Below are 20,018 nucleotides of genomic sequence, written 5' to 3' on the forward strand. Positions count from 1 at the left end.
AGTAGATTTTAATGCATTTACTTATCCATATTACTGAAGTTGCGGACACTGACCAAGATCCTGTCGCACTAAGCTTCTTGCTTGATGCCTGGATATGCAACAGAGTTCCCCCTAGTTTCTACTCTTTCAGTGAGAGCTATAGTAGCATAACTCCTTCGAAAAGCAGGCTGCAGGCAAAGGTCAAAACTTTGCATGAATAAATGCAGAAACAGTATGCCCAAGTGCTGGTATGAATCTTTTTCACACAGTAATTGCAGCTTCTGCTCACTGAAAACATTTTCCTGTGCATCAACAAAATAGTCATTTGTAAGAAGTAAGGAAAATATTACAGAGTGTGATTTTCAAGAAAGACTCTGTGAACAGGGTAAGAGAGAAGCAGAGGGCTAAATGGTAATAGGAAATTATATATATATATATATATATATATATATATATAAAGCATAGGCAATAGCATCCCTTCACCCTGCTGGTTGACTTAAGAGTGATTAATAGTTGTGGAAAACCTAAAGATAGAAAATGGGGTAATTCCATCTTCCTACAATAGTAAATTCTTAACATTTCTACAGTATTTCTCACTGCAGATGTTTAGTCTTTTAGGAGCTAGGCTGCAGATACCTCAGCTCTTCAAGTTTGAATATGCTTTGGAGATTAATTTGGCCAGAGCAAACTGATGGATATAAGCAACTTAAAGGATTGCCTGCTGCTCTTTCTTTCATTTTTTTACCGCCCCTTTAAATGTCTTGGTAATTGTTTCTGCGCCTACAGCGTCCATAATGATAAAGGAGGTAGAGCAGTACAAGGTCAAAAATGAACAAAATGCCAACAGCAACGTCAAATCCAATAAAAATATCTGTGAAGGAAAAACAATAAAGGAAAATGGAGTTAATGAAAGACATAAATGTATATAATTTTGGATACAAAGATAACAGTCTAATTACAAATGTACAATGGAAATATAGTTACATTTTGTTCATATTACTGGCAAGATCACATGGCCTGCATTTACTGGATGCAACATAAGTATAAAAACATATACTTCAATCCTGGAAATGCATAGATAGCTTCCTGTGCATGGGTAAATCTTACTCCTAGGTTTTCACAGGGCAAGAGGGCCCATGTGTAGTTAATACAAACTAGGAGTTTCATCAGGGATCAGCAAAATACTGAATATATGCAGAAAGAGGGAGATACTATTGGAAAGTAGCATGTGTTGCCTTGCCCTTCACTTCCCTCCTGGAAGTAATATTTGGGCAGGAAGAAGTTATCAGCTGTCAGCTACTGGTAGTCCGAGGTAAATGGCTGCTCTGTCTGCATGGATCAGCTGCACTCTGTTAAGATATCCTTGATACATAGTACATGTGCCAGAAACACAGATGCATCAATCTCACTGAGCGTGTGCAAGCCATTTTTGCTTTGCATCCACAGAAGGTCTGATCATCCAACATACACAGGACTCCTTGCATAGCACCCACGCCCATATTTCTGTAGGATGTTTCCAACAAGCAGAGCTCTAGTTTTGGCCATGGCCTGTAGATAGCTCCATATGTGAATATGCTAATAATAGCCTTCACACTGGTGGGCAAGTCTACTCTTAACATTTTCAGAGAAATTTAATTTCTGTCAGCTTTCCCTGTCCACAGTAATGCTGGTCCACACAATGTATCTGTTGGGTGAAAGGTACTAAGTTTGGAGCCATTGATACAATTTCTGCCTCCCATGTCTTACGTGGAAAATACAGAACTGTTACACTACCTTTTGTTTTGTCTTTCTTCCCACATTCTTTTGACCAATTTTCTGTAATCACAGGAGAAACTAGTTCAGCGAACTTCTCAAGTGGACAAGAAGAGGTGCATCCTGGCAGAGTGAGTAGGTAAGGATCCTTTGAAGAGTCATTACGATAATGCATTTCAATGCTATATCGCCTGATTAACAACATTGAAAAGATTTTTTTTAAAAAAGGTTCTTAAATTTAAAGTTTCCTGTTTACAGACAGAATGTTGGAACTAGGGTCTAACATCCTACTTTAGAACCTATTCTTCAAGAATGGAGGCTTTGTGAAAGACATCTGCAAAGCCCAATTTACCAAAGCTGGTTACATTACTGCACAGATCATCAGTCCGCTCAAAAGGGCCTTCTGAAGGCTCCTTGAATGGCAACAGCACCAGGTTATTCTAAGCCAACTGGTTTACCTGAGATGTCTTGGAAATGTTGCTATCATTTGAAGAAGCAGGAAAATTTATTTTACTGTTTACTTTCTGCTGGTAAGGCCTGTTTTCATCTTCTTCCCAGCTTTCAAAGCACACAGATACATGAACATCCAGCAAACATAATTTTTCCTGATTTTAATATAACTTTTGCCTGTGGACTGCTCAGTGAAGTATCAGTTTAAAAGAAGTTTGTATCTCCTCACAGTATTTGAGGGGAAAATTATTTGGGGCAAGGGGGAACCAAATTCCAAACACTCCTTGTTCTTGCATAGATAAGAAGATACTTGCCCACTGCTTTCTTCATAGAGTTCAAAGAACTGGCAAGCAGCATATGGTGGCAGTTTTCCATTGAAAATATTGAGGGCAATCTGGAGGGCCCCAACTGTGGTGTCATGCTATTGGGGAAAAAAAAAAATCCATCCTTGAAAGTCAGTTAAGTCAACTACCATTTATCCAGAGTAATGAGACAAGAGTAGAGAGGGAGTGGAAATCAAGATAAAACAAAACCTGTGTAAATTTGACCATAAAAATATTTTCAGTATATTCACCATTGGGAAAAACGTGTTAACAAATTACTACAGACAGCTACAACTTCCAAAGAGTTACTGCAGTATGTGTCTTACATCATCTGGCAATATTTTGGAGTCAGAGATACTGGGGGAAAGCAAGATGTGGTCTGAGAAATAAATCTAGTTTTTCAGTGCATTTTGCTACTCCTTCCTTCAGGAATGTTTTTGGTTCCAAGGTCAGATTAAGGCAGAATAAGATAGTACTATGACATTTCAAGTGAAGATACAAATACTTTTTTTAGATAGTATACCAGACAAATACTTGCGTACAAAGACTATTCTCCTCACCTCCACACACACTCCAGAACTTCTTAAATTGTGGTTCCTTCTGTTTGGACTTATACAATAAAATCTCAGTTTAGCTTCTATTTTTATGGAATCAGTTACCCACCCACCTGCAGTCTCTTCCTCTCCCCATCATCCCTCCTCTTGCAGGGTATCCCAGGAGGAGGAGCTGAAGGAAGGAAGTCCAAACACCTTGATGCCTAAATTTTGCAAGCATCTTTATATATGTATTTGCTAGGCTTATTTATATTATAGTCTAACAGCTACATTTTAATTATTATTCAGCATCTGGAACTTTTTAGATGGATCAGTTTCAAAAACAAGAGTATACTTGGCCCCAAGGCATTATAGCAATAGTGAAAATTCTGGATGCACTTCTTCCTTTTCCAAAGGAACATAGTAGGGCTAGAAAACACATTGAAAAGGCAGCAAGAAAGATTTAAGGTATTGAGCAGTTTCTATATGAGGAAAGATTAAATAGGGTAGGACTCTGTCTTAGAAAGATGGAAGAGGTGTGACAGAAAATAGTAAATTCATAAGTGACCCATGAAAAGTGAATAAAGAATGACTATTCCCTGCTTCTCATAATAGAAATGTTAGGAACAAGCTAAATCAGTATTAAGTTTCAAAAAAAATAAGGAAGTACTTTTTTTTCTTTTAACACACAAATCATTGCCACAGGATGTTGCAGAGGCCAAAAGTATAAATGCATTTAAAAAGTGATTGGATAAATGGATGGAAAAAAGTCTGTCAAGTGCTATTAAACACACAGACACATATTCTATCTCAGAAAGTCCCTAAGCCACAGATTGCTGGAAGGCTGTATCAGGGAAAGCATTGCTCTGTGCTGGCATTATTCTTACATTCTTCCCTGCCGTTGGCCATTGTTAGAGACAGGATAATGAATGAGCTAAGTGGATCTTGGTCTGACCCAAATGGCCCTCTTCATCCTCAAAAAAAAAAAAAAAAAAAAAAAATCCACAGCTGTATCATCCCTTTCTAAGCAGAGGAAGGGTTTGGAGGTGCAGCTGAAGTTCTGCTATGGGCCAGCACCTCTGGGTTAGGAGCACTTAAGGAAAGATGCAACTTATAGAAACTGCACCATTAAAGTTGCAGAAAAAATGGATGATAAAATACATAGATTTCTTTACAAGTACGGTTTGACTGAAGCTGAGGTGTGATCCATGCTCCTGCTGTGTTCTTGTACTGACTGATGTTCACCTTGTTAGCTGAATTCAACTGCATTATATTCTTTCATTTAACTTACAGGGATACTCGTTATTCCTTTAAGGGTCTTTTACTATATAAATTATATCAAGATTTATAAAAGATGAAAATACTTACTGCAGAGTAGACCTCCATTTTTCTTTGTTTTGAGGAATTGGCAGCTTGTTTAATACTATTTAAAATCATATTCACAAGGACACCTTAAAAATATGGCAGCAAGAAAGATGAAAATTAAGATGTAACCTTTTCACAGAAACAAAAAAGGCAAAAGATTTTGAGTATCAAATAGATGACCTCTACTCAGGCCTCATACTCATTTTTTAGCTTTACAACAATTTCATAACTAGAGAGAAGATACTACAGAGGTGAAATATATCATTCATCATCCAGGTCAAGTGAAGTGGCAAGATTTACAGACATTATCTAGAGCTATCCTGATAATTTGGGCTAATGACACTTCCAGTTTTGTTATGCTGAGACCTCCTCTCCATTTTTTTGTCTGTTTGGAGTGTTGCAATAATGACAGCTGCGCTAGCCTCTTCCTCTCTAGAACTATTTTTAACTGGTTACTTGCAACAAGTCACATTCTTCATTTTTTCTTCATTTTTTTCCAAAGCTGTTTTGTACTCCTTCCCCAGCCCAGAGATATTCTAAAGCCAATGGGATAAGGGCAGCAGAAATTCTCTGTAGCACAATTTGTGTCATTCTAGGGAAAGAGGGCATAGCTGGTATGCCCCTGAACGCTATAAAAAAATCCTGACCAGATGATATGGCCAGCTACCATCTAGTGGGCTTTAGTGCAGATTTGAGCCTGTAATTACTATATGGCTTGATCCAGTGATCTGTATGCATAGATGAGGAGGCTGCTTTACCTAGGTTTAGACTAGGGTAAATGCATTACAAAGCCTGTCCCCAAACGGTCCAGTCTGCAGACATTCATGCTTACTTGTTTGTGTTTCCTGCTCATGGACACCTGGGGACCACATGATAAATGCTTAGGTTGTGTCCTGAAGTAGTGTCATATGTGCATAGCCTGTGCGTCTCAGTTTTGGAGCTAAGCAGTAGTCGCAGTTCTTGCAGTATAGGCATAACTTGTATCTCTCATCTTCTGATCAGACTGTTTTGGACCAGCTTTATATCAGTCTCTCAGAGATCTACTAATGTGTTGCCAAGGTTTTGGCACAATATATAACCGGTATATTGAAGGGAAAAACAAAGATCAGGAAACAATTAGAATAAATGTCAGAGAAACAGAAATTAAACTTAATCTAACCTAATGTCAGACAAGTAATGATCATGCTCATGAAGACTTGATTTTTTCCCCTTGGATTTCTATAATCTTTCTTAAAATCCTAATCTCTTAAAAACTATGGGATAACTAAAGATATTCATGTTTACACCTTGTTTCAATATCTCATCCATGCAAATGCAGGTGTTCAGCACATATTTTCATGCTTACTATGGCATCCCATATCTATAGTTAGAAATCAAGGTCCAGTATCAATATTTTTGCATGAGTAAAGTGACAGGATGTTGCATGGTATCATAAGCATTGTGTCCTCCTTTCTGAGAGCTATGCATTTTGATTTACCTCCTTGTAGTCGTGATTTCTCTTCTGTTTTATAAAGCCCAAATAGCGATAATAAGGACAATTCTGCTAGTTTTTCCATCTTGTTGATTACATCTTTGGTGGCCCATACAGGAAGAGTATAATTGTGAATATCCTAGTGATAAAGGAAAACAAAATAATTTTTCTTCTACTGGTTTCCATCATCCTGTTGCCCAGCCTCACACTACTACATTTGGACTCTCTCAGGCTGTACTGCAATTCTTTGCTCAGTGTGGTATAACTCATCAGCGTGCCCTTGAAATACCCTCTGTGGGAATGGGGATCAACCTTAAGAGGATGAATGGGAAGAGGGAAAACACCTGTGTTAAGGGGATCCTTTGTAGATATAATGTGTTCTTGCTATAGTGATATATGGTTTTGGTTTTGCTAGTGTGAAAGATTGCAGACATCTGTCTTATCCTCTTCCCTTTAGGGTCTTCAGAGTATAACCTAGCTCCAACTTTTCCTGTCTTTTCCACAGAGTTGCCCAGATACCAGTTCCATCACTGGCCATATTCAGACAAGCGTCACTCTCTGGTCATGTAAGAGCGACAGTGTCTTACAGTGTCTAAGTGCCTCTGTGTGTGGAGGTTATGTTCAACAGCCTTCATGTGCTGCTGATAATTAATAGGGCCAAATGGAATCATCCCATGCTTGAGGCCAGTCTGATTTTATTCACTGGGAGCAATCATCATCTCCTAATTTTCTAACTGATAGATCATAATCTTAGCTCTCATTTTCAACATCTAAGTATTTTGATGTTTACCTGTTGATAGGTTAAAGCAAATAATTTCATTTTTCTGTTAAAAATCATAAATATATCCTAGGGAGCATATTCAAATAATTCTGTATCAGCATATTGGGAAGGAAAATGAGGGAATAAAGGGAATGGATTTTGGTACCAGTGCTTTAGGATAAAACATCAAAGGGAAACAAGAGTTTCCCAAGCTGTAAATCATGTTTTTGGGTTATCTTTAACCAATGCACTAAATTAGAACTTAGATTAAAAAAAAAAAAAATTAAAAAAAAATCCAGGAGAAAAGGCAACTCATTCCTGTGAAACCACATTGTCATTGTTTAATTGAAACCCAACTTAGGAGTTATTTTCTTCCCCGACCCCTATTGTCTTATTATTACCTCACAGTGTAGAGTATCATACGTATTCCAGAGCTGGAAGTTGTCCAGTATTTTAAGATTATTTAGTTCAAGTCCTGTGTTGACTGCCATTGTTTGTAAAAAATCCTGGGGGGGGGGGGAAAGTGAAGAATAGACCACAAATACTCAATACATATGGAACGTATGTGCATACAGATTCATTAGCACCCAACCTGGCAACATAGTAGTCTTTAATTTTACACAGATGAAACCCTTGTAGTGTAAGATTTTGGTTGCAGATTTCATTTTGTAACCATTTCAAGATATTGATCCCTATTTCAGACACAGCTTTTTCTCAGTTCTGCTATGGATAAGTCTGGTGCTGTGTCAGCTACACTCTCCTCTCCCTCTTCTGACTGCTCCAGGAGGCTCCCTCGGTCATCTTGAGCCTTCAGGTATAAGGGAGAGGAAGGCACTAAGGGAAAAGGAACATGAGAAAAAAGGTGAGGAGAAAATAGAAAATTAAAGAGAGCTAAGGCAAGTATTCAGGATGAGGCAAAAAGAAATTTAAAAGGAAGCTACGTTTTCCTTCTGCAACTGAAGGGGAGCTGAATATCTAAGTAATAGTTCTACAACAATTCTCATAGGGATTCTTGCTATGTGCTACCACAGGAGAATAAATGGATTCCTTGATATCCCTTATTCCCATCTTAGCTATTTCATACTAGTAGCTGAGAGTATAGCTATGAAGTCATAATTCACCTCCCTGGCAGGTGAGTGAGGGACCAGAGTAGCTGAGCTAGCAGAAAGTTAGAAGTAAACCAGAACTAAGCCTGAAGTGACTTTGAGAACATGTGTGCAGGTGCAGTCAGGGTATGAGGAACACAAGACCCCTGCTTTATTTGTGCAGCAGTGCTATTACAAATTGCATGGTAGGCAAACAACAGAGCAGCAATATTCACTAACTAGAGGAATTATTATCCACAAGAACATGGTTGCTTGAGGCAGGTATACAATCAATGTACCAACATCCTGCTGCAGCACTGGAATGGGAAATTTGAATCCCTGACTGTGAAGACTTGTGTCAGGGGCAAAATGGAAGCATTTCTTCTGATGGATTCAAAATGCATCTCAGAGAAATTTACATAAGGCAGAGCGTTTGCCTGGTTGGGCTTGCTTTACTTCTCTCTTGCAGTGTCAACTTTAGAAAGTCACAGTGGGAAGGGACAAACCTTCCCAAGTTTCAGATTTGGCAGATCTTTTAGAATTGGTTTTGTACTATTCTGTAAAACTGGAAATTGCTGCATCCAGAAATTTCTTCTCCCCGCAGATCATTGAACTTTAATTATATGCAGCTCTAAATAGTCTCAGAAAATTAATGTTAAATCCACATTTTAGAAGATTAATATAGAAAAGTATGAGAAATGCATAAGCATATCAAACATACTTTTTGACTGTATTGGCCTGAATTTCTGATTTTAAGAGCATCCTCAGGGTTTATTCTTTTTTGCATTTATTTATTTTTTGCATTTTAGCAAAAGGAAACAATGCAATTCCATAACTCCTACATCTTAATTACTTTCCTTCTTAGATTTCATTTTCTTTTTATTTTATCTTACCATGTATGGTTGTATTCTGTTTTGAAATTCATTAGATGTTTGTGTTTCATTCTGAAGTTCATCAAAACGGGGACAGTCAGGCAGAGGAAAATGCAGCCTCTGAAACAAGAGAAGTAAAACTTAGAATAGTTCTAGAATTAATCAACACACCTCTAGTTTTTCTGTTGCTGGAATTGCTGATTTAATATTTGTTAGACAGATTCATGGCCGTACTACAGCTACTCCGTAATGGTTTGTTTGGATATCTTGTTCATTAATTCAGTTAACATAAGAAATGGACTGTGGTAAATTGATTTTTTCAGTGGCTACTTTGGCTATGAAAGCTCGATTTCCCTCAGTTTAACTGATTCAGGGACATTTCTTTGGGAAATGGATCAGGATCCATGATCAGGAATTTTAAAAAGCTACCATTTTCCTCTTAATTTCTGAATCCCTCCAGATGCAACTTGAGTCCACCTGGTACTGGAATCTGAATTGCTTCTCCATCTACACATCCTGCTCTCATCTCTTTGGAGGTAAGCAGCATATTATGGTAAACATTTTAAGTACCACTTAACGGACAGAACTCAAAATGAGAGTGACAAATAAATTGTGCTCCTGAAATATCAAACAGCTATGACCCTAATGGCTCTGTTCTTGTTTAGGGATATGGTTCACTTTTAATAACTCCCAAGTGTATGCATAATGAGGTCACCTGTTAGTACATATTTGAGCTGAACCATGTGTAATATATGAGTCCATCAAACTCTGTGCTCTGGCAAATACGCTTTATGCCAATGGCAGAAGGACAGATGATACCTGATCCAGCATAAAGTGTCAGTAAAAAGGTATGATGAGCAAAATAAGCTCGAGCTCATTCAGCACTTTATGTGACATCACTAGAGCATTTTTGACCCAGCACTAGTATTATCCTGTAACCATACAAATCATGTCAAGGAACTGATTTAATATACAGTGGAGAAACCTCTGTGTAGATGCTGCTAGGAAGACTCCATTCAGTATCTGTGGACTATGTATGTGTAAGGAGGTCTACTCTGTCTTGGGCTGAACATTAGCAGACTGCACTTCCATTGCTTCTCTTTTCTCTTTATCAAGATGAAGCTTGCAGCAGCCACCAACTGACACTAGCACACTTTCACTTGGACAGATTTCCAAAGGTGCATTTTTTCTGTAACAGCAGCACACTGAAGGATGAAGGCTCAAAACTGCAATATGAACCTGGGGAATGTTGTTTAATTACGCATTAACAAATGTTTCTCTTGCTGTATGGCTTAATTATCCCCCTCTAGGTGTTATTAATTAAGCACTCCCTTTGGCCTCATTAAGCAGTACTCAGTACTCTTGCCTGTCAGGTCTTGATAGATCTCAGTGGCTGAAAAGTAAACTGTGATTAGGTTTTTTATACAGGATTGTACTTGTCCTCAATTTCCCACTTTGTGGTGTTTAGGGCTCAAACATCTGCTTGGTTTAACAAGGGAACAATGTTTTTTCCAGATGGTTTGCATATTTAACAGGAATTTTGAGTTGCCACAGAGATGTGTTTCAGTGAAACATCAATACCCACTCCTGAAGCAGATGCAGAAGTGATGAGGTACTAGAGATTCCTACAAATGAGCTTGCCTTCTCCAAACAGGTCATTGCACTGCACTGTGATTCCCCTAAGGGCTTTGAGGTTTTATTTGGCTAAAGCTCTGACCTCTTTGATGCTTTTTCATGTCTTCTGGTGAAAGAACTTCCCTTAGTGTTCCACGTTTAAATAACAGTGACATTCTTTTATGTTTAGGACATACTCAAGTTTCAAGCTGAATCACATAGTGTGTAATCCAGTTTGTGGAAACCCTTTCTCTCTGTACATGCTTTCAAGCATGGCCTCCAAGAATGGAGGAATGCTGGTGGGAGGCAGGTGTGGCCACCCCCTAATGACAGGGTCCATCCTCTGATGTTGGTGACTGGACGGGCAGTTATTTAATAGAGTTTTTGTACACATTTCCTTTAAAGTCAACTTCTGTCCTCAAAGGCAGAAGAAAATTAGTCTTTCTGTCATTGGACTTTATAACTTTTTGTTCTTATTCAACACACTGTTCCTTATGCAGTCCTTGTCACAGGAACCAGTAAAATTAAAATCTAAACCTGAGTCAGTCAGGGAGAGCTGCATATAGTAAAACTTCTACAAGACCTAGCATTCAGGTAGGTCTGCTCTTATTACAAACTGCAAGGCAAGTGCTAGGGTTTCATTAAACGTTTGTATAGCACTGAGCATGAAAGGGCCCTTGTCTGTAATTAAGGTACCTAAGTGCTACAAGAATAGGAAAGTAATAATTGAGAGGTCATTACAGTGACTGGTGACAATTCCATTCCTTGAATAAACTATGGAACAAACTTGCCAAGGAGGGGAAGTCTAAGTGATGGGTGCTTGGAAAAGTACTTGTTGTCTTTAAAGGTTTAGGGCAACTTCCCTACAATGCACAAAAGTGTCTTCGCCAGGAGAAATGTTAGAGCTGTACCTTGAAGAAAATGGTAGTGTGGATGACAATTCAGGTATTCTGTAACTATAGAAGGAGGATTTTCATGCAGCTATTACAGTTGACCTATGACATGCTTGTCAGCCAGTAGCTGCAGTTGATGTTTTCTATTAGATTGAACTCAAAGAGAATAGAAAATATTTTTTAGCTTCCCCCCCTCCTTTTTTCTCTTGTTTCCTGCTGGGAAAGTTTAAGGCATTATAGGAAGTGTCCAGCCAGTACTCACCCGATCTGTTGATTTTTGAAAAATATGAACTGGGATGGGTTGCCAGAGAATCTCTGGGTTCCAAATTTGGCTGCTAGTTGGTGGAAAGAGGCCAGAAAGGTATGACTGGGCACTCATAATGGTGCGATCATAGTCTGTACTTTGGATATAAAACTGAAGATAAAATGGCAAAGAGTTAAAAAGACAATGGAAACAATAAAAATAACAAATTTTATCCAACTCATCATTCCTGGCTTCTTGTTTTCGGTTTTATGTTTTTGCATGAAGTCAAAACAGTGAAACCTTAACTCAGCTTTCTAGGGCCCTACTTCATTTGCATAAATGGAATTGCCAAAGCATCTTTCAATTTGGAATCTAACCTTCAGACTGAACTAAGAAGAATAAGAAAGCATGATTTAAAAGAAGGAAACTCTCCATCTTCTGAGATTCAGAGGAAGGTGGATACGATCCATCTGCTATACGTCAGGAATGAAGGCACTTAAAACTGTAAAGCTCTCTTGGAAGCATGGCAAAGCTATAGTCTTTTAAGCCTTCCCATCAATGCATCCCTCATGTATTGACCAAAATGGTAGTGGTATCTTCACCACAATAGATCTCTACCATATGACAAGGACATCCAAACAACTGTTAGACCTCTGTTTTACAAGATGGAGTATGTGAGCATGGCACATCACATGGCTGGATATGCATTCACCTTTCAGCAAGGTAGAAAAACATTAGCTCACAATGTATAAATTCCCAGTTCATTCAGTGGTGTGGAGCTGGTCAGTCCTGGAAGCCTGGGCAGTGGAAGACTCAAAGTGAATGTAGGAACGGAAAGTTAGACTTCAGTCTATGTTTTTACCTTGACATAAAAGCCTGACTTTCAAAAATGTTCTTCTATTACCTTAATTTTTCCATTAATGACATTAATATGATGATGTGCTTTTATCTAGTACAAGTCCATAGTCCTGCTATGCAAGACAAATGTTCTCCAGACAGTTCTGCTATATACCTCTTGCCTGTTGTATGTGCTGTTCAAAAAGTTGGAATATCTTTTCCTCGTGTACTGTCCAAGTTCGAATAGCTGCTGCATTCCAGTCTGTGAGGCAAGCATACAGATGACCATTAGATTAGGGTGATCTTAAGATGGAGAATCTTAACCTAGAAGTTTCTTTTCTATTTTCTTGTTTGTCTTCAGTAATCAGTTTTGAAGTGGTCATTAACCGTTTCTATAATGTATTGTATGTGTTGTAGGTGATCTAGAATTTTTAATAGAAATACTCGTTTGTATCCATGAAAAAATGATACATTCTGAAATGCTAGGACTCCAGCATCTGCTACAGGAAAGGCAGTGCACCTGGTTCTATACAAATACTGTTTCCACAGTGCTGTAGCTCTTTAGATGCTCCTGGAGTTATTAATGATCACCATTGTAAAGTGTATGTCAGTTAGTGACAGCTGAGAAAGGATGATTGATAACCCAGTATTTATTATTGTAATTGCTCTGCTGTTTGATCAACCTGATAAATTTGTGGCTTGCATTTCATGTCTTAAGTAACATTCTTCCATCTCTGCCTTAGTGCACCCGCAGTTGCCTTAGACTGAACCCTGTCTTTTCTGTTATTCATTTCCAAAGCTGTGAGCTGAACTTTTTAACTTTTAGTGTCAGAGAAGTACATTCTTACTACTGTTGCTAAAAAGATTATAAAATAGCAAAAAGCTCTCAAAAAAAAAAATCTGTGCCAAAGCAGAAATTTTTTTCTTCTTAGAACATAAGCTATGTATCCAAGGATAGTAAGGAGTTGTCTGTGTGTCTCAATTTTACAGATCTTTCAATCCTTACTTCAAACACTAAATGCTGATTTGTCTCTGATCCATGCTTCTGCATCATGGTGAAGTATTATTAGGGAATGCATTGGCCTCTCTTTGCTCCAGAATTTCAAATGTCAAATACAGATAAAGAGCTAATGCATGATGGTGAAATACCAGAGCAAGAAGTTGGTTCAGTATGTCCTAGTGAAACTCTGGGCTGAAAGCAGCCTTATCAGAAGACAGATTGTCCCCAGAGAAAACCTTCTCCTGCAAGACTTCTCTTGTTTTGTGAGTAGGTGGTTGCCAGTCAAATAAGATGTGGACTCACCACTTGACCTGGCGGGCAGGTGTCATTCTTTTACCCTGTCACAGGGCTGAGTGCTTAGTGGTCGTTAGATCTTCATCAATGTTAAGAGTATAGACAATGTTTAAACTTGCCATTTATTTGTATGCAGACACACTATCAGGAAGTTGTTGCTTTTAGGAAGGTAGTTATAAACCTATGATGAACAAGATTTCAATTTAACAGTAGTTAGATGAATAATGTTGCAAAAATGTTTATGAATTATGGAGTATTGCTAATACCAACTATCAGTACTTGGGATTTGCTAATGTTTCTGAGACACATGTAAAAAAATCTGCCCACTTCCTATTTTAGTAGCCTATATAAGTGCTTCTAAGAAAGTCAACATACCTTGGTAAGTTGTCCAAATCCTTGGGGCCACTCACTTTCTTTGTGTAGATCAGTTGGAAAGTTTACAATTGGTGTTCGGTCACCATGTCGGAAAACCTAACAATATTACCAATAAAAAAAATCGAGTTAGTTACTGTTAACATTCCTTTCCTACCTTGCTAGAACTCGAGCATACATTATACTTCCAGTGCCATTTTTCCAACAGAAATATTGGAGAGTCTGCAGAAACCTAGTCAGGTAGGATTGTAATACATTCTTTACAGACAAAAATAGGTATAATTATATAGGAATTTAATGGGCATGATCCCAATGATTCTTCCTCCTAGAACATAAAATTAATCAGCCAAGATGGTAATGCTGAGGTTACATCCATAGCTAGGCACCTAGACAAGAAATTTGACTGAATTTTGGATGCTCAGCACCTCTGAATATTAAAGCAGTTACTGATGTGCTTATATGAGTATTTAATTACTTTAGCATAGACACTTGAAACTTTTGGTAACTGCTTTTTTCATAGCAGTATCTTTCAAAGTAAGTCCATGTACACATGGATCTTATGTTTGATTTCTCAATCATCCTAAAATATAAAGATGAAAAAGTATAAACATTTACACTGTTAATACACTGTTAACTGCTTACTTAATATTTATTAATACTTTTACGTACGTGTATGAAAGTATTTTTGAAAGCCTGTAGGATTTTTTTTCTGATAAATTCAGTGAGAGCAAAGACTTTGGTTGCTTTCCTATCCTGGACACTCCAGCACGGTTGATATTAGTGTGATATGTTCAATCATATGATCTTTACATCAGGAACCTTAAATGAGCCTTTTTGTATTTTTATTCCAGCATACAAAGAAAGTGCCAACCCTAGATTAAATAGTTCTGAGAAACTCTGAATTACCCTCCCTAAGTATGTCATGTGTGGGCTTAGAAAAATGAAGTCCACAGAAGTTTCACGTGAAAGGAAATGCTGGAATACAAATTCACAGGGCTCCAGACAATCTTGTATCAATGTTCATGTAACCAACCTCATTCCAGACTTTGCAGAATGAAATGACGATGTGGAAGCATGGTGTATTTGTTCATAAAATGACATTTATTCCATAATACCTCACCGGTATATAGCTTGATTGTAATTAATACTCTCCATTGCCTCATTAAGCCACATCACTCTTGCCCAAACATCAGAGAGGTTTGTGCACGCTAGTTAGTTTGCCACTCCCACTGAGTGGTGTGTTATGTTTGTATTTTTAAAAGTAAACACAAGCAGTGTGGCTTAATGTTTTAATTACAACACACGCCCTTTTCATCAGCCTTCTGTACTAATGTGCACAAACCTGGGCTAGAGCAGGTACTTCAGAGATAGAAAATACTGTCCTTTAAAGGCAACTATAATTGGATTGCTCCCTCTGTTCATTTTCTACAATAGACAGCAAGGTTTGCTAGAGTAGATGTTACCATTAGAACCATGTAGAAAACTGCTTTTTTTTTTTTTTTGCTTTGCTAGTTGAATGTCACTGAAGATGTGGCCAATCTCAAATGAATATTTTTCAGAAAATCAAGGAGGTTTTTTCACCAGCATCATCAACACGTTGATCAACATGAAATTGCACAATTTCAAGGAAAAAAACCCACCTTTGATTTTTTAGTTCAAATACAGCAAAACAGTTCATAAAATCTTTCTTAAATATTTTTTTTCTTCTCTTTGCAATTTTTAGTTTTGTACATGTCTTTCTGAATAATCTGGAATCTCAGTTGGCTCTGTATAATAATTTCTCAGTGCGCCTCTAGTGAACAGGAGAATAAGAAAAGAGCTACATTGTCTGATGATTGATTCAGCTGCATGCAAGAAAAATGAGTGAGGAGGACTTTTGTGTCACTGCTTATTTCCTTGGTGTTTTGACATGCTGACATACACAGGTGTCAGGTGGGATTCATTAGCTTTTCTGGACAAGCTGATGCTTCTGTAAAGAATGAAGGTTAAATTCCCAATTACAATGTAGCTGCATACTTTCTTGTTAAATTATCCAGCATCACAACAAAGCTTTTTTATGAGTAACTAACAGTTGCTCAAACTGACTACATGATTAAATGACTATTTTTTAGGCAATACGTAGCAATGGATCAACACTTGGCCAATAAATATGTCCTTTTTATTATTGAAAAATTACTGAAAATATGTTAGATTTTAAATACTGGTTTATGATGCTTTATAATCAATGTGCGATATAACTCTCAGTGTGTATTTCACTGTCACAACGGTCAACCCCTAAAAACTTTCAATAAGCCAGAACAGAGTAGCATTTTACCTGAACAAAGATGAGAGGGCAAAGAGATCAAGTTCAAAGGATATTAAAATATATATGGGAGCAGGAGATGTAAAGAAAAATATTTTCTCTCTTTGTAACCTTAAGAAATGGAAGCAATGGAAGGTGTTCTCTTCTAAAAAGCAGCACAGCTTCTTTAAGTCCACAGAAAATAGAAGAAAGTTCAGTTCCTTGTTTGTATTTCTGTATCTTCATTGCACAATGACATATAAATATGATATTAACCCTAAGCTGGAAGTAGCAAGGAAGAAACAAATACTTTTAAGAGCAGAATCCTGGTTTTAGGAATTGAAGGACTAAACTTCTCAGCCGATTGATTTTTTGTTTGTTCTCAAACCTCCTTGCTTGCTACTTCTGAAAATGACCTTGCTTCATTTGCAGTTGGAAATGAAACAATGACCTTATAAACAACCACTTAACCTAAATGTTCAGTCATAGTCAACTACATTTTAAGAGGGTGTTTTTGTTTTTTTTTTTTTAAATTTAAAACTCTAAGAAGAGCTTGTCTATTTGAAAATTTGTCTTTTTCATTAGAAGACCTGATACTGTTAGGGAAAGAAAATGTATTCCTACAAAGCTTTCCTTGCTCATCAACGTGTATTTCTCAACACTCATCATCTGGATTTTGTTAAAAAGGACTTGATCCTTCAAATTAATTTAAAAATATGTGTGCTGCAGCATTTATTACTCCTGGCCTACAGATTGGCTTCCCAACCTTTCAGAAGACATAGAACATGGCAGGATGAGAGAAAAGGAACCAGGACGCATTGTAAAAGGTGAAAAGACTCTAGAAATGAAGAAGGCAGAGAGGGCAAGAAGGATGCACACAAAAAGAGCAAAGCACACCTGTTTGATGTATTCATTTCAACACTTCTATCCAAAGTGCTTCACCTCTGTCAGTTCTCAAAAGCAATAGAGGGATAGGATACCCTCTCCTGCAACTCTAATACAGCTTGAACCTGATTTGGTGTCTGGGTTCTCCCATTCACTCTTTGGAACTTTGTGAAGGTGACCACTTCGGATCAAAATGGCCACAGGACTCAGATTTTGGCCAACATTTGCTTCCATTGCTATCAGGTGAAAAATCATATTGGAGAAAAACTGGTGCGGAGGAGAGGATGAACTGAGAATATGGCATGTGTAGTGTATACAACACCTTCATTCAGAAATGCCATGAATTACAGCGAATTATCTGTCTCTGAGTAATAGTGAGCCTCTTACAGACATTTTTATTGACAGACCTAACTTCAAACAAAAAGATTTCTTATTCTGAAGCCAGCAATAGGAATGAAGAAACAAGAGAGAAATGGAACCAGTCATGCTGCCAGTTCAGGGAAATCATAGATGCAGAAATACTGAGCATGTTTAGTCAAGGTTTCAAATGGCTTGGGTTGATTAGACAAATAGATAACATGTTTAGTCAACACTTCCTGTCCTGAGTTACAAGAAGAAAGCAGTGATGAAATCACAGTACCTCAGAAACCACACCACTTTGTATGTATGACAGGTGAAATGAGTGCCTGTGTGGAGGCAGAAGTTAGAGGTAGAACTTCTTTATATACAGAGGCAATAAATCAGTATTTTGTTTCTAACTTGGGTACCCGATGGTCCTACCTATTTCCTATTTTCTTCTCTTATGTCTAGTTTAAATTCAGTGCACAAGAACTATGTTGAAGGCTAATGTTTACATGTGAGAAAGAAAATTAAAATAGCATTTTGACAAATTGGCTTGAATTAGAGCTTTTCAGCCCTAAGGACTTGTGGCCAATAATCAAAATGCACCGAATCAGCACAAAGATGGAAATCGTGAGGAGAGAGCAAGACATCTTCCCAGAACATAGCACAATTCTAGAAGTGAGCCAAAGGGAAAATTTGTCTGTTTTTTCTTCCCTGGAAATGTATTTTGTATTGTGCAATTCTGCTAAGAAACTTTTAAAAAGTCATTATGACACTTTTTCACAATGCAGTAATACTCTCAGGTGAAAACATAGCAACTTACAGAGTACAGCTGGAAAATGGCTATTGAATTCTCTCAGAAAGATGCCTTTTAGACTTACCTTGACTGTAGCCATAGCCTCATTATGTCTCATTATATCAGTGAAATGTTTTGGGGCAAATTCTTATCCTATATATTTATGCTAGCAATTCTGTTCCCATGAAAAGTTAATCAGTGAGTTCAGAAGGAAAAATTCAATCGAACACACAGAAACCATGCCTTGAGAAAAGCAATGTATGTTGATAATAAGATTAAACCTATTGTAACTTTTTAGGCAGATTGGTCAGTTTGAGGAAAAGTATCAGGGATAAAAGAAAGTTTAAATGAAATTTACTTATTATTTAATAAGAATTGTGATAAGCTACCCTATAAATTTTTTTTTTTTGTAGGTGGGGAAGGTGGCTGCGTAGCTGTGGTAAGCAGTTGATTTTTGGATAGGAAGCCTCTGTGTCCATAATGGTGAGCATTTCCTGTAACTCTTTCTGCAAAACCATTGCTTGTTAGAACACAATAACAACTGCAATTAACTAAAAGTCTCCTTCCCTTCAAAGAGTTAATTCTCCAAGGCTTTCTGACTGCCTGATTTCATCTGTGTGTCCAGTTCTCCCTCTTATCATTGAAACAACGTTTAAGTATATTGCTATACACAGAACACTATTGGAATTAGTGTTGAATCCTTGCTGTGTGTAGTGTCTGATAGAGCAATAAGCCTCGGCAGGAATAGGAACTGGTTTTTCCTGTGCACTCTGGCCTCTCTCCAAGTGGCACATCTCTACTGCAGCCAATAGAGAACTAGATATGAAATGCTTTATCTAGAGCTAGATGATGTGTTTTGGACACAGTACTTCTGTCTCTTATCTGTATGTGCACATAATGTCTCAAATAAAGAAAGGTGGAAGATCTTGAAATTCCTGTTTTTAAATGTGAATTCCAAGCCCCGCAACTTTATATTGAAAAGATCCCTTTAGACTGACTCTTCTTTCTCAGTATACCTCTTATTAAACAAAGAAATTAGAATGAAAAGGACTATGATGCAACCTTCACAAGCCAAATTATTTCATCGAATTAATTTCTCTTTTACCTGAGCTACTGGGGAAAGTGACATTGAAATAGTGTCTAGTTACTTTACAATAAGAAATGGCCCAGCCAAAACCCAATTACAGTCTATTTTCAACCCAACTGTAGTTAATGCAACATTTATCTCAAATCTCTAAAAATGCCTATTTCTGTTTCTCAGTATGCTGCTGTGCCAATTCAGTTATTCTGAAATGGAAAATACTTTTGTTTATGTGGTAACTTCTGTAACATCTTAAGTTTCAGCTTTCAAGTGCAGAGAAGGTAGGCCATAATCACCAGCTCTCAGACTATGCAACAGTGTCAGCTAAATTAAACAAGCACGGGTAAACTAGACCTCAGATCTCTTAACTCTTGTGCACTATGCGTCTACCATAAAGCTAAGTTGTTCAGTTATCTTGCAATAATAACTGGGGGTTAGGAGATGAAAATTCCTTTTTATCTTCTTGAAGTAAAGTCTTTAAACTCAGTAACCAAAAGGGCAGCAGTAATTATTTCTAAGTCTAAAAAAAAGACAAAGCAACTGCACACATTGTTTGATTCGACAGCCATATCAAATTCCCTGTATTCCCCGCAACAAAACAGAAAACAAATCTACTTACTACAACCACAAACTTCAGTTCTCTTTCTGCAGTAGTCTGCTGAAGCAGAATGAGGATAATATGAATAGAAAAACACAGGATCCTAGACGAGTTGGGAAGCCGTATCACTCCCATCCTGGCAGAGGATGAAAAAAGGCTTCGTAGCTCCAGCAGCTGCTTAGGCTGAACAG

General features: G+C 37.6%; 2 protein-coding genes across 2 annotated transcripts in view; one reads left to right on the forward strand and one right to left on the reverse strand.

Annotated features, from left to right (window-relative positions):
• Positions 1-20,018, forward strand: part of CPNE4 (copine 4) — a 358,320-nt gene that overhangs the window by 12,200 nt on the left and 326,102 nt on the right. The gene's annotated exons all lie outside the window — the stretch shown is intronic.
• ACP3 (acid phosphatase 3) lies at positions 732-19,962 on the reverse strand. The gene is made up of 11 exons (XM_010313149.1): positions 19,849-19,962; positions 13,848-13,943; positions 12,354-12,440; positions 11,360-11,512; positions 8,612-8,710; positions 7,035-7,139; positions 5,880-6,012; positions 4,406-4,488; positions 2,496-2,602; positions 1,753-1,922; positions 732-850 (listed from the first exon to the last, which is right to left on the reverse strand). Exons 1-11 carry the CDS (start codon positions 19,960-19,962, stop codon positions 732-734), a joined length of 1,266 nt encoding a protein of 421 aa, XP_010311451.1.

The sequence above is a fragment of the Balearica regulorum genome, chromosome 2 (assembly GCF_011004875.1).
Source record: "Balearica regulorum gibbericeps isolate bBalReg1 chromosome 2, bBalReg1.pri, whole genome shotgun sequence".
Lineage (NCBI taxonomy): Eukaryota > Metazoa > Chordata > Aves > Gruiformes > Gruidae > Balearica > Balearica regulorum.

Excerpts from the sequence above, each read along its gene's own strand:
- ACP3 (XM_010313149.1), bottom strand. The coding sequence starts at position 19,962 with ATGGGAGTGATACGGCTTCCCAACTCGTCTAGGATCCTGTGTTTTTCT. Across the intron at positions 13,944-19,848 it reads AACTGAAGTTTGTGGTTGTA|GTTTTCCGACATGGTGACCG; the intron begins GTAAGTAGATTT and ends TAATATTGTTAG. Across the intron at positions 851-1,752 it reads GAAGAAAGACAAAACAAAAG|ATATTTTTATTGGATTTGAC; the intron begins GTAGTGTAACAG and ends TTTCCTTCACAG.